The sequence below is a fragment of the Thamnophis sirtalis genome, unplaced genomic scaffold (assembly GCF_051295495.1).
Source record: "Thamnophis sirtalis isolate CommonGarterSnake01/CBP01778 unplaced genomic scaffold, rThaSir2_p1.2 scaffold_1, whole genome shotgun sequence".
Classification (NCBI taxonomy): Eukaryota; Metazoa; Chordata; class Lepidosauria; order Squamata; family Natricidae; genus Thamnophis; species Thamnophis sirtalis.
In genome coordinates, this window is record NW_028261381.1 from 138,193,551 (window position 1) to 138,209,262 (window position 15,712).

At 42.9% G+C, this 15,712-nt stretch overlaps 1 protein-coding gene across 1 annotated transcript in view; it reads right to left on the bottom strand.

Moving 5' to 3' along the window:
• Window positions 1–12,355, bottom strand: part of CLMN (calmin) — an 80,727-nt gene extending 68,372 nt beyond the window's left edge. Inside the window, exon 1 of the mRNA XM_087726041.1 lies at window positions 11,578–12,355. Within this exon, the coding sequence (XP_087582167.1) occupies window positions 11,578–11,659 (82 nt within the window). The 5' untranslated portion in view covers window positions 11,660–12,355. The remainder of the gene's footprint in view (window positions 1–11,577) is intronic.
• Window positions 12,356–15,712: the final 3,357 nt, after the last annotated feature.

Here is a 15,712-nt window from a genome sequence, read left to right on the forward strand (position 1 = left end):
GTTACCGTAGTTAGGGGCTTAACATAATATGTAGATAGAGTCAGTAAAACAAAATCATGGCTTATTTTGTGGCTGTGAATGGCAATAAGAAACAACTATTTTCTGTGGCTTTATGCATGAGCCAAGGTGGCGCAGTGGTTAAATGCAGCACTGCAGGCTACTGCTAGATCAGCAGGTCAGCGGTTCAAATCTCACCGGCTCAGGGTTGACTCAGCCTTCCATCCTTCCGAGGTGGGTAAAATGAGGACCCAGATTGTTGGGGGCAATATGCTGACTCTCTGTAAACCGCTTAGAGAGGCCTGAAAGGCCTATGAAGCGGTATATAAGTCTACTGCTATTGCTATTGCTATTGTGAAATGATAGATAGCTAGACAGAAAGATAGTAAACATTTCTCCATACTTCTAAGCCAAAGCACTCCATGCTAAAGTACGGTACTTCAAAAAAAATCTTCCGGTGCTTTGAAAATTCACATTGGATCAATAAACAAAGTTGGCATTAACTGGGGGACTGCTATAGCATATGTTACATCACAATTCTAGCATGTTAAACTCCTAATTTCCCCAATATTCTATAGCCTGATTTTCTTGCCAAGATTACTGAAGAAATTACAATTGACTGGATTTCTACAATCTGCTAAACTAGAACCAATAAAGCCATACTGTATATTAAGGTGGTCAGACATCAATCAGGACACTGGGGTTTCACAATCAATCCTTATCAGAAACTTTACTGCTGGCTATCACAGTGGTGTACAGTGTAATGCTAATGATGACTGGACCACAGGTTCAAAGTTCATCTTGGTCATGCAAACAGGTATAAATCCTTTCACTTGTTTCTTTGGGTAGAAAGACCAATGACAAACGTCTTGACCGAATTTGGATATCATGCTAAGTTATAATGTGCTTGTCTAATTTTGTGGCTAAATGTGGGGGTTTTTTATGCCAAACCAAACCAATGTGATTGTTGCATGGTTTAGTTTCATAAACTATGGTTCAATTAAAAAAGAGCTACATATAGTACAAATGCATTCAAAATATGTTTTTAAAAGTTGACAAACCAGTTTAAAGAGAACACTTTATAAAGACAACAGATATAGTAAGTCTTACATTATACCTTTGCAATTAATATTTCATATGTTGAACAGATATTGCATAAGGATATATATATATATGTGTGTGTGTGTGTGTGTGTGTGTGTGTGTGTGTGTGTCACAACCCCTGGTATGCCCCAATTATGGGAGGAAGCTAACTGCTTCCATTATCTGTCAATTGGCTCGTCACAAGAGTCCATCACGACAGAAACCCAATATTTTTTACTGTTGCCTTTGTTATATTTGTGTGGTATTTGTGCTGATAAATAAATAAAGGGAGACTAGTATAGATCTATTTCAAGCTATTTAGTTCTCATCAGCTTCGAATCCCAGTAAGGGTATGGCTAGCTGATGAGAGCTAAATAGCTTGAAATAGATCTATACTAGTCTCCCTTTATTTATTTATCAGAACAAATAACACACACACACACACACACACACACACACACACACACACACACACATAACACACATATATATATATATTCTTTGCTTTATAAATTGCAACACATACTCACATGGATAGATTTTCCCAGAAGCTGGGCATATTCATTTTATCCATTAAATTTATTCCCTATACCTGTGATGGCGAACCTATGGCATGTGTGCCAGAGGTGGCATGCAGAGCCCTCTCTATGGGCACACACGCTGTCGCCCCAGCTCAGCCAGCTGGTTGACGGGTTTCCAAGGCGCGCATGCGCACTGGCCAGCTGGTTGTCAGATTTCTGAGGTGCGCATGCCTTGCCGGCCAGCTGGTCATTGGGTTTCCGGCGCTCTGATATGTGCATGTGTGTGCCTTCCAGTTTGAGCACTCTATGCCTAAAAGGTTCACCATCACTGCCCTAATACTGAAATGTACTTAACATATGTAACCTCTGCAGCTGGCACAGTATTATCTGTCATTTTGGAAATGGGAATCAATTCATTGGATCCTTTCAGGGTTTGGCAATTTCTTCAAATATCTTCATATTAAAATATTACTGTGGCCACAGAGATAAGCAATATTCTGCATTCTACAGTTTTGAAAATGCCTTTTAAAGTAATAAGAAAACCTTTCTATTAACCATAGGAGCAAATATCATATACAGGACCAGCAAAAAGAAACTTTTTCAACTGGTATACTTAGAAATCTATCAGCATGCCTGAAATAATTATTTCATCATAATGATAATTAAGGTGAACTTTATAAGCATTTAAATTCAATACATGTTATTAAAAATATAATCCAGTACATGAAAATACTGGTAATGCTGGTTAAAGGTTATTTCTGTAATAACAGATGCTAAAGAATAGATAATTAATACTAGTGGAGCAAATTATAAGCTGCTAAACAGTGAAGACAAAAATGCATATAAAGGAAGATAAACATATAAATAATAATATGCAAACTAGCTAATATTACAATAGGTGAGAATGCTAGGATACTTATGAAAGTTGAAATCTTAGTAAATTGTAGAGAGAACTGCTTAAAGAAGTCTAAGTGCTATTGGTAATCATAACAATAGAAAATTTGTTTCAAAATTAACCTGGTGGCCTTCCTGTCATTTAAAAGGATTTTAGCTAATACTAAAAGTGAAATAGATACACAATATATTTTGTTAACACAACCTGAGAGATAATAGCTGTCATTACACATTGCTCTGTGCCATGCCTTGCTTAGAATTGCTCATTTACTATATAAACCCTTACTGACAGGTTCAGAGAACAAGTTAAACATGCCAACAGCCACATTATGAATTAATGCAATTGTAATAAATGATAATGATTGATCCAAAGTCACTCTATAATTCTGATCTAATCTTTTAGTGGCAATATCTCACGAGTTTTGGGTTTGCATATCCCATCAAGTCATTGTTCGCTTTAACTACCATCCTTAATAAATTACAACAGAAGGATTCACATATTGTACTTAGCCATAACTATGGTTATGACTTGGTAAAATTCAAAGGCGGGATTCAAGCACACGCTGATCTAGATTTCAATGAATATTGAGATGCTGTCTATTATCTTTTACAATTAAGTACTCAATGAAACACTTCTTTTTGAGAAGAACTTTGATAAGCCAATTATTTCTCTATGGGGCAGCTGATATCTGTGCTTTGCTTTATTGCAGTAAACCTGGCGGGTTCTGATTTTGCCAATGCTAATGCCTCAGAGGAACATCAAATACAATGTGTTTCATCAGACCATTGGCCAAATTCTGATTAGATAAACCGTTGAAATCTAGATTTTCACTTTGGCATTTTTTTCAGCCCTTTTTATGACTGCAGCCTTGCCACAAAAAAAAAAAGATTGTCTTGTTGGATATTTCTATTGGGCATATTTCTAAACAAGTAATTGAGCAACCAATTCAAGTGATTCTTAGATCACTTGTTGGCTCTTACTGTGTAAGTGTGGAAGTTTCAAGTTTCTTGGTATTGAATTCCAGGAGCAGCAGTTCTGAGCAAACTATGGACTCTCAGAATTACTATGATTTTTAATATTTTGGGTACCATAATTATTTTACTTGTGAGGGTTATCTAATGCAAAAGCCCTGTGAAAGGAATAAGGAGAGTTAGGCTGGACCACATTGCACAAATGAGTAGAAACAATTTATTTATTTGTGGGAAAACTCCCTCCCTGCTTTCTTGTTCTATGTCTTCAAATCAGTCTTGGTTTGTGCAGTGCTATGGAGCACCTGCTCACAATACTTCAAAGCAGTTGTGTATTCTCCCAAATTGATGCTAATTGCAGAATAACCACAGTCCCAAAAAGAATGTGCTTATTTTAAAGAGCAGCAGACAGACATCAAATTCAAATCCAAAGCGCTGCATAGCTTTAGTTTTTAACTATTGTAAGTATATTAAGTATAACATCAGAAAGGTCCACCATTGATTTTGGCACCACTTAATTTTGTTTCCAATACTGAAGAAAACTTCAGAGGATGCAAAATATGTTTTATTGTTAAATACAGTCTGATTCATAAGAGCTTTCTTTCTTTCTTTCTTTCTTTCTTTCTTTCTTTCTTTCTTTCTTTCTTTCTTTCTTTCTTTCTTTCTTTCTTCTTTTTGCAGTTATCCGAAACCATTAACCATCATGAAAGAATCATTTACCCTAAATATTTACTGGTATTTTGCCAATACTGAATGACCTTTCTCTTTTAGCAAGTTTTAAACTCTTGATGCCTTTTAAATTCTTATGGATTATTTATAAATTAGCTTTGTGAATTGTATTTTTATGCTGTTTTTACTACTGTTGTCTTGCCTAGATTATTATTTTAATTCTGTTAGATCCTGCAGGTGCTTTGGATGCTTTCCTGCAAAGGGGAAAAGTGGAATAAAAGAAAAATAATCTATTTGATAGAGTCTAAAGGGGCCATCAGTTCTCCCTTTTATCCTTTATTTCAGCCAATGCTAGTAAACCATTTGATACACAAGTTTGTAGTTTGTAGTTTTATTAGAATTTGTAGGCCGCCCTTTTCCCTGAGGGGACTCAGGGCGGCTCACATAAAACTAGGAAGGGGGGGATACAGACAACAAAATAGAGACATATACTAAAATGGTAAGCAACATACATTCATCATTCGGGAGGGGTAACTATCCTTATCCCCAGGCCTGACGGGCGAGCCAGTTCTTCAGGGCTGTGCGGAAGGCTTGGACGGTGGAGAGGGTACGAATCTCTACAGGGAGCTCGTTCCAAAGGGCCGGGGCTACTGCTGAGAAGGCCCTCCTCCTTGTGGTTGCCAGCCGACACTGGCTGGCCGATGGAATACGGAGGAGGCCTAATCTATGAGATCTTATTGGTCGCAGGGATGTAATTGGCAGAAGGCGGTCTCTCAAGTATCCAGATCCACTGCCATGTAGGGCTTTGTGGGTGATTAGTAGCACCTTGAAGCGCATCCGGAGATCGACAGGTAGCCAGCGCAGCTCGCGGAGGATAGGTGTTATGCGGGTGAACCGAGGTGCACCCGCAATCACTCGCGCGGCTGCGTTCTGCACTAGCTGAAGTCGCCGGATGCTCTTCAAGGGCAGCCCCATGTAGAGCACATTGCAGTATTCCAGCCTGGAGATCACAAGGGCCCGAGTGACTGTTGTGAGAGCCTCCCGATTCAGGTAGGGTCGCAACTGGCGCACCAGGCGAACCTGGGCGAATGCCCCCCTGGTCACAGCCGTTAGGTGGTGGTCAAATGACAGCTGCGGATCCAGGAGGACTCCCAAGTTGCGAACCCTCTCTGAGGGGTGTAAAATTTGACCCCCCAGCCTGAGTGATGGAATATTTACCAAATCTTTGGGAGGAAAACACAACAGCCACTCGGTCTTTTCTGGGTTGAGCACAAGCTTGTTAACCCTCATCCAGTCCATAACGGCCTCAAGACCCCGGCTCATCACATCCACCGCTTCATTGAGTTGGCACGGGGCGGACAGATACAATTGAGTATCGTCCGCATATTGATGGTATCTAATCCCGTGCCTGCGGATGATCTCTCCCAGCGGTTTCATGTAGATGTTGAATAGTAGGGGGGATAAGACCGAACCCTGAGGCACCCCATAATGTAGGGGCCTAGGGGACGATCTCTGCCCCCCCACTAACACCGACTGCGACCTGTCCGAGAGGTAGGAGGAGAACCACCGTAGCACGGTGCCTCCCACTCCCACCTCCCGCAGTCGTCGCAGAAGGATACCATGGTCGACGGTATCGAAAGCCGCTGAGAGGTCAAGGAGGACCAGGATGGAGGGATGTCCTTCATCTCTGGCTCTCCAGAGATCATCCATCAATGCGACCAAAGCGGTTTCTGTGCTGTAGCCGGGTCTGAAGCCTGACTGGAAGGGGTCTAGGTAGTTTGCTTCCTCCAAGGACCGTTGGAGCTGGAAGGCCACCACCTTCTCAACAACCTTCCCCAGGAAGGGAAGGTTGGAGACAGGGCGATAGCTATTAAGGACAGCTGGATCCAAGGATGGTTTCTTCAGGAGGGGTCTCACCACCGCCGCTTTCAGTGCGACGGGGAAGTTCCCCTCCCGAAGGGAGGCGGTCACAACCGCCTGGATCCAGCCTCGTGTCACCTCACTGCAGTTCGTGACCAGCCATGAGGGACACGGATCCAGAACACAGGTGGAGGTACTTACAGCTCTCATGGCCTTGTCCACATCCCCGGGGGTAACATCCTGAAACTCAACCCAGAGCTGTTCTATTTGGTCCCCCTGTGTCTCGGCTGGAGCTGCGGGGATGGAGTCCAAGTCCGACCGAAACCGAGCAATTTTGTCCGCTAGGAATTGGGCATACTCTTCAGCTCTGCCCTGCAAGGGTTCCCCCGCCTCCCTTTTGTTCAATAGGGAGCGGGTTATCCTAAACAGGGCGGCTGGACGGGACTCAGCGGATGCAACCAGGGTGGCTATGTGTGATCTTTTTGCTGCCCTAAGTGCCCTGGTGTATTCCCTGGTGCAGGTGGTTACCATTGCCCGGTTCGATTCGGACTTATCGGACCTCCAACGGTGCTCTAGGCATCTCCTCCGGCGCTTCATCTCCCGGAGTTCCTCGGTAAACCAAGGGGGTCTCCGGGATCCGCTGCCTCGGAGGAGCCGCAGTGGCGCAATCCGGTCGAGGGCCTCCGACGCTGCCGAGTGCCACGCAGCAGCCAGAGTCTCCACCGGACTGTGGGCGAGAGTGTCAGGAATAACCCCAAGCTCTGTCTGGAACCTTAACGGCTCCATAAGGCGCCTGGGGCGGAACCACCTGGACGGTTCCTCCTCCCTACAGTGGGGGTTTGGCCTCCGGAAGTCGAGCCTCAGTAGGCAGTGGTCTGACCACGACAGGGGTATGATGTCGCTCCCCCTCAGACCAAGATCACAAATCCACTGCTCCGAGAGAAATACAAGGTCAAGCATGTGTCCCGCTGAATGGGTTGGGCCTCGAATTACTTGGGTCAAGCCCATGGCTGTCATGGAGGCCATGAACTCCTGCGCCCCATCAGAGTTTTCACCGAGCGACGGCAAATTGAAGTCCCCCAGGACCATCAACCTAGGGAACTCAACTGCCAGCTCGGCTACCGACTCGAGGAGCGAGGGGAGGGCTGCTGCAACGCTGTTGGGAGGCAGGTACGTTAGCAGCAGACCCACTTGACCCTTGAGGTCCAACTTTAACAGCAGAGACTCACACCCGACAATCTCCGGAGCAGGGACCCTACGAGGAACTAACGACTCCCGGATAACGGCGGCCACACCCCCACCCCTTCCCTGGGCTCTCGGCTGATGCAGCACCTGAAATCCTTCTGGGCACAGCTCTACAAGGGGGACTCCTCCCTCTGGGCCCAGCCAGGTTTCAGTAATACATGCCAGGTCTGCCCTCTCGTCTAAAATTAAGTCCCGGACGAGAGGAGCTTTATGAACAACAGACCTGGCATTTAGCGACAACAGCCTGAGACCAGGGTCCTGACTACTCACGCCATCTGGTCTTGGAGTGGGACTCCTAGGGCCGGAAGGAGGGATCTCTGCAATGTAGCGAACCCTCCTTCCCCGGTAATGGCCTGCCCTAAAGTCCCCGCCGTATCTGCCCCTCCCTGTTACGACCGCAATACCCCGACCCTCTCCTGCGTCTCTGGTCCCCTCAACCACCCCCATCGCCCCCGCCACTCCCGGCAGGCCCTCCGAATCATACATACTCAAACACTCCCCCAAACAGTCCCCACGTAATAGTTAAAAAACACAGAAATACAACAATAATGGCAATAAAAGTGGGATCATTCGTTCAGTTACATACATACCCCTAGCATATCCCATACAAAGTAAGAAGAGAGGAGGTAGAGAAAAGAAAGAAAAGATAGATTGCGCAGTTGATTAGGGTGTGAGTCCAGGCAGAGCCAAATGGCTCTCAGCAATCACGATGGTTAGAATATCCAAATATAAATGGAGTTAAGTCAATAAATAGTCAACTGAGGTCTGTTAAAGATATCCTATCTGAAAATCACTTGGTCACTTGGGAAAAAACACTAAATACCACTAAATTCATTAGAGTGCATATTCAAGTGTTTACATTTCTAGCTGAAATCTGTGTCATAAGTTCATCAACATTATGTATATATATGATATAGACAGACAGACAGACAGACAGACAGACAGATAGATAGATATACACACACACCTTTTTTCAACAGTTCAATATGACTTATAAAGTTCTTCCTTTGATTCTTGTAGCTAAATTAATAAGGAATATTAAATCTAAAGGCATTTATGCTAATTCTTTCTAAAATATTCCATGGAATAAAGGAGATATCAGATGAAGCAATTAAGTTTTCTTATGACTGTATAAAATGCATTTGGGGTTCATTTTAGTCTTGCCATAATGAATGAATGAATGAATGAATGAATGAATGAATGAATGAATGAATGAATGAATTAATTAATTAATTAATTAATTAATTAATTAACTAAACATTTGTTTTATTGATACTTTCAAGTGGAGTCAAGATATTCTGCAGAGATCACCGGCTTTTCACTTGCTTCACTTTTGCTTCAGAATATGCTCCAATATGAAAAAAATACCATGAAGGAGACAGATGTTTACAAAACCTATAAGAAAAATTCTCAAAATCCCTTACTGGAATAGTCCTTCTAGACAATTAGAACAGAGGGTGTTTTTAAGAGTGGTAGCATCTAGATCAGGAGTGTCAAACTCAATTTCATTGAGGGCTGCATCAGGGTTGTGTTTGACCTTGGGGGGGGGCAGGCTGGGTGTGGCCAGCTTGACGTCACTCGTGTCAGGGGCGCCTAATGCTCTGTTAGCAAAAACAGGCTCCCAGTCTCTGTTTTCGGCTGGGACGGCCTCCTGCAACCCACTGCCAGTGAAAATGGAGCACAGGAGGGCCACATGTGGGCAGAAGGTTGCAGAAGGCCGTCCCATCTGAAAACGGAGATTGGGAGTTCGTTTTCTCTGGCAGAAGCCTTGAGTTTGACACCCCTAGATCAAATTAACCAATGCAATATGTCTAGGTCAAAGCAGCAGACACTAGAATTCTCTTGAGATGATGTGTAAGTATCTTCTGTTAGCAAATGGTTCTTTCTAGTTTCTATGAACATATGACAAGGACAAGAGGCCCATTGTTTTATGACTACTGGTCTCTTCGCTCAAAATAATCTTTAAAGACATGGGTGTGGGGGGGAAGCATGGAAGAGGGAAAATGCAGACACATGTGATGGCATATCCCACAAGTGCTATTAATATATTCTTGCTTTGCTTGCTAGGAGTGATTATCCTGACCCCAGATGTATCATTCATCTGTTGTCATTTTGGCATCACTGTGTTTACTGCAGTTCCACTAGTTCCTTCTTTTAGACAGGAGTCTTCTATTCATTGTTCACATTTCTAGCCCTGTCTGGGAACGTTAAGGACTGAACGCCACTTTTTACTTGAAAAATGCAAACTCTTTCTTGAAGAATGGTTCTTCCTATATTTTCATTCAGAAATGTATATAAAGTGTTGCTTTGTGATGATCTCAATCATTCAGACTCATTCAGGTGAAAGTGTTCTGAGGACTGAAAAATAAAAGATATTCTATAAAGCAAATCATACTGCAGGCTTTACATGACTTACAAGGTCTAGATCAGGGGTGTCAAACTCAAGGCCTGGGGGTGCTTAGATCTGGCCCACAGGCTGCCCTGGAAACAGTGAAGGACCAGCCCACAGTGCCTCTGCAAGGGAAAATGGAGTGTGGGAGGGCCTCAGGCAGACTTCCCAATTCTGTTTTTGCTGGCAGAGGGTTGCAGGAGGCTGTCGCAGCAAAAAATGGAGCTCAGGAGCCCGTTTTCACTGGCAGAGTGATCCGGCCACCACAGGTGCCCCTGACACAGGTGACGTTCGCCTGGCCCCCCGAGGTCAAACACAACCCTGGTGCGGCCCTCATTGAAATTGAGTTGACACCCCTGATCTAAATGGTGGTCTGGAATTGTGGGGATTGAAGAATGCAATATATTCAATATATTGTGGATTGTAAAAGACCGACAGGTCCTTTCTTCATCTGACACAAGGCACAACATTTTTTCATATAAAAACAATTGATTTAAGTGAGCCAATGTTATTCTGTGTTTCACTGCAAATGTTGAATCATTAACATAGGACTTTGGACATTTCCATCCTTAACAAAGCCCCTTAGTAAAATATGGCTAGGGGAATCAAGGCCAACCTATGGAAGGGTTAGGCATCACTGATCATACTGTGTTCAATCTATGTTCAACCTCTCTCCTTACATTTAAAAATATTGACCCACAATGTAGGTATTCCAGAAAGCATCAGACCCACAATGTAGGGTCAAGAGGCATGAATATTTGTCTTTATATTATAAAATAGCTCCAGAAATTTTAGCTCCCAGAAACTGCATTTCTACAAGGCGAACTGTAAGGTTCTGTTTTTAGCAGTTCCTTCAAATTAGTCATCTCCCAAAAACTTCTCTGAAAAGCCTTCATTGTAATATTGCCTGTTATTTCATCTGATGTTATCTCTTGAAAAACTATGCTTTTAACCACGAGTGCTTTCTGGAGATAGATAGTACAGAAACTTTTATTGGCTTTAGATGGTAGCAGATACACTTGAATGGACTTTTTCATATGTCCCAAGAGAAGATGAAATTGCTTTTTTCAGAAGCATGATACAGAGGAAAAAGTTACATATGTTAGCAACAACATATCATAATTTTGCCTACATTTTTCCTTGCTGGAAACATGTAGCCTGGCATGTTCTTTTTTTCATTTTTAAAATCCATTTATGACATTTTAGAAAGAAGCAAGGAGAAAAGAAAACTGGAGAAAAGAATGTGCACTTGCAAAACCTGATTTCATAATAGAATGGCATCTTACAAAGTTTCTCCAATCCAGATTGCTTGGCAGGAGTCCCAGCAATCAGCTGGGCTTAGATGGCCACTCAAAATTGGCCAATGGTTAATTTCACTAGTGAACTATGATTTATTTCTTAACAATTTCATCTGAACTCAACACATGATTTGAGCTTCAGCTGCTATGATGCATTTCACAGAAATTTCACCAGCTACCGATTAATCTAAACGTTACAACCTTTTTTTTAAAAAAGACAGATTCGATACGACACAAATTAAGTGCCCTCCCAATAAACTTTTTGGGCCTCCAGCGGTATTCCCCGACCTCCCGCCGCAGCTCCAGCGGCAACTATTTGATCCTGAATCCTCTCTACCCCATTAAATGCAATACCGTGACTTTTTTTTTTCTTTTTCTACTTCCAAGCACAGCAGATCAAAGTAGCACGAGAAAAGGAAGCAGCGCTCAAATGCACAGGCGGAATTAAGGACAAGACGGGGGGCTGGAGTGGGGGGCAGGGAAAGGAAGGGATCCTAGTTTTTTTTTTTAAGTCTCTAAATCGAATCCATCTGGCAGCCCACTCCTGGGCACAGACGTATGCGCGCGCAGACATGCATGCAAACATACACACACGAGGAGGAAGGGGGAATATATGTATACACACAGAGGGACATATATTTATTTATTTTTACCTTGGAGATTTTGGACTCTGATGTCGCTAATCTGTCCGATCAGCTCCTCCCGCTGAAACCAGTCCCATTCGCTCCCAGCCATGAAGGATCGGGCAGACGTGCGGGGATGGTTAAAAATACCGCGGCTGCAAAAGCGGGGAAGCTTTCAACGCACTTCAGCCTTCCCTCCCTCCCTCCCACCCCCAAACCAAAACTGACCCTCGAAAGGAGAGAGGATAAGAAAGAAAGGGAAGAGGGGGAGAGCACGCGGGGAAGGAGGGCGGGAGGAACTGCTTACCGAGAAGGGAAAAGAAGGGAAGGGAGAAGAGCTGGACGGAGAGGATGGGAAGGGGGGGGGGTGTTGAACCAGAGCCAGAGCCACCCGTCACCCGCGAGGTGGCTCAAGAGCGCCCCGGCTCCAGACTTCACTTACGCGAACCCGAAAGGGGAGGCGGGGAAGGAAGGAGGGAGGGCGCAGGTGAAAGGTAGGCGCTTGAAAGCAGATCCAGAGGCCCCCTCGCCTCGCCCTCCCCCCTCTCCCCCGGTGGGCTCAAGTTTTTAAAGGGCGGCGATGGTAACTCCTGAGGTTTCTAAGCTGCATCCTGGGACGTTTCTCCCTGACGTGACGCGGCCGCAAGTTTGGCTAGAGAGAGAGAGAGAGAGCGAGAGAGAGTCGGGGCTGAGGAACACGCACGCAGCTTCAGGTTAATGTTTACTGGAAAGCGGGACGCGCGGCGCTCACTCCAAGCGCCCATTCACGCGCCTCGCTTTGCTCTAAGCCGCGCCTCGTCGCGCCGGATTCCCGCCCCTTTCCTGCAGGCCGAAAAAAAGAAAAGAAAAAAAAAACCCACCCCCGAACCCGATTAATCATTTTTCGATCGCCAATTGGTAAGGGGGGTTGGGACGAGGAGAAGGAGGGAGGAGAAGAGCTTCAAACATTCTGCAAAAAAGATCGAGGGAGATTCCGGTGCCCGGCAGGAGCCTCTTTTCCAAGTGTTGCACGGCAATAGCGGCGGCGGCAGCGTCCGTTCAAAAAGGGGAATAATAATAATAATAATATTCTGGCTCAGGGACTTCAAGCCATGTGTGGCGGCGGAGAAAAAGAAAAGCGAGCGCAGGCAGGAGATCGAAACCTCCCAAGCTGCGAAAGAGGGAGAGGCGGAGGGAAAAGTGTGGAGGCGGAGGAAAAACATTTATACATCTCTAAACCGCAGATTCTGCGAGCCTTCGGGACTTGAGCAGAAGCGGATAAACGGGATCCCCCCCCCCTCTTCTAATTCTACCCCTTGGCTTTAACACAGAAAAGTGGGAAATAATATTTCTCTCTGTGTCTCTGTCTGCCTGTCTGTCTTTCTCACACACAGAAACATACATGCACACATCTGGGCATCCCCCCCCCAAGCATGTTTCACATTTTGTAGCACTTTTATTTACCACTCGGGTGGCTCTGGAGACAGTTGGCATTGATGAGCACAGGACATATGTGGGGCTAACATCATGGGTTAGCAAAAATCATGTAATTTTCTGGGTTCAGATGAAACAGTATAAGTTTGCCAAATGAATGGGTTTGCTAGTGAAGGACTCTGTATCCCTGGATCTTTGCCCTCTAACATAGTCAATATTGTTGACGTTTAAATCAAATACTTTTTGAATGTCAGATGCTTTAAGGCACAAAGCATTCCCCTCAAAATTTAGGACAACCAATGGAGGACTGCAAACAATCTGGATGACTATGAGATGGTAGCAAAAAATATTTGTCTAATCATTTAAGACTGTTGTAAATCCAGACTAGTAGCCCTGCCCTGATTTGGAGATCTTTCCCTTGTTTGTTATCAAAAGGAATTCACCATTGTAAATTACTCCAAGTAGTCCATAACCTCTTCTCTTAACTTTGATGGAAATAGAAATCTCCTCGAGATGCTTTCATTTATGCAGTGCACAAAGGCTTTAGCTCAGTAGTTTATACATTTGCTTTATAATACTGTGCAATGATTTCAGAATCTACAAAGAGGGCAAAAAAAAGATGATTAGGGGACTGGAGGCTAAAACATATGAAGAAGGATTGCAAGATTTGGGTCTCTCTAGTTTAATGAAAAAAAGGACCAGAGGTGAGAGGATAGCAGTGTTCCAATATCTAAGAGGCTGCTACAAAGAAGAGGGGATCAACCTATTTTCCAAAGCACCTGAAGGCAGAACAAGAAGCAATGGATGGAAACTAATCAAGGAGAGAACCAACCTAGAAATAAGGAGAACTTTCCTGGCAGTTAGAATAATTAATGGAAGAGTTTGCCTTCAGAAATTGTGGGCACTCCATCACTGGAAGTTCTTAAGAACAACCACTTATCTGAAATGATATAGAGTCTGGAGATTGGACCAGATGCCCTCCAAGGTTCCTTCCAATTGTGTTATTGTGTTGTTAGTCAGTTATTCTGATTACGTGCACATTCTTTTGCTTCAGATAACAAAAGGGGAAACAATACGTATTTCTTAGAATCAAAAAGGTAACTGTTTGTTAGTATACAAATTCATCATGGGCACTGTTTCAAAAGCACATGTAAATTGTTGGACCAGAGTAAGACATTGGGTTCTTAGGCTGGTTAGAAGAAGTATATTCTGAATTTGACCTGAAATTATTTCATTTGGTCTCCCTTTTCTGCAAAGAAGCAAAATTAGTGAAAAGTAGAAGCTTCAAACATATATTTGATTAAAACATGCATACATGGACACAGGAATGGAGAAAATAAGCTTCAGAATTCAGTCTGGAGCATCTTCAGCACAGATGATACTGAGCTAGAAAGATCAATGGTCAGTTTTAGCATATGATTCATTTGACTAATAAACCGTGGTTTTACAAATGACAAAGGGTTAGGGTTCACTCCACCATTAAACCAAATTGGAGCTAAAACAGAAAATATGATGGTACCTTGCAGCCAACTATCAAGTTCCACTTCTGCTCATCTCATCTATTTAGAATATTATTTTCTGGTAAAATTAGGACTGACCAGGGAATAATTTATACATATCTTTTGGCTGAATAAACTCTTTCCTTTATTTATTGTGTTAGGTTTTAGATCCAAGTGTCTGATCATTCAAGCCAACTGCTAATCTTTCTACAAAAGCTCCAGTTTATTTGCTGTCTTAACATTTATCCGCAGTTTCATGCAGCAGAGGAAGATGGCAAAGATGCTTGTAACAGTCTGTTCTGATATATTTATCATAAATACAATCAATCCAACAGAAGGAAAAGTCAAGTGCTGGGAAGATTATAAAAGTCTTTTTCATCATGAGGTAGTGGAGGGAACATTTCCCCACAGTTGTTTTCAGCCAAAATATTTAAGAAGGAGAATAAGGAAGGGCATAAGGAACCAAAAGATTTGGAGCACTATTTAATAAATAATGCACAACAATGATTGAAATAAATATTTAATTGAGCAGTTTGTAACTTTTCTATCTTGTGAGTATGCTCAGTGCATGGTCCAGTGCAGTAAAAATCTGTGACCTAAAATCTTATGTGTTTAGTTTGTATAATACTGCAGCCATGTTATTCTAGGTAGAAGTTATTCACTACCACCATATAAATAAAGTTCAAAGGAGTAATCAGCTAAGAGTCTTTGGAATAAAAAATATTGACCTGTCAGGACAGATAATCTGACTGACTACACACACCTATGTAATGGATATAAAATATTATTGTAAGATCCCAAAACTATATGGAAATGTTAATGCCAGAAATGTTGCACCATGTCCAATGTTTTTAATGTTTATCTAATTAAAAACTTTAAAAAAAAGAAATATTGACCTGTCCATGTATCATACTAAACAATAATATAGGTTTATGGGACAAAAATTTGACAGTTGTTGCTCATACCGTGGATTGTCAGGACCAGTATGTGATTATTTCCTGAAAAAAATATTGTATGGCTATCAAGATCAGAAGAAAGTCCTGCACATCAGCTTTTTGCAAACTGATATACCCCATAGATCAAAACTACGTGTTCTAGAGTTCCCAGCCAACATGATTTTGGAAGGAATGTGTGTGTGTGTGTTGAATCATTCTTATAAATACTCTTAGAATGAACCAATGAATAAAATAACACTTGTCATAACATGAATGACTAAATGGGGTGTTGACATGCAACTACTACCTAAAAGTAAG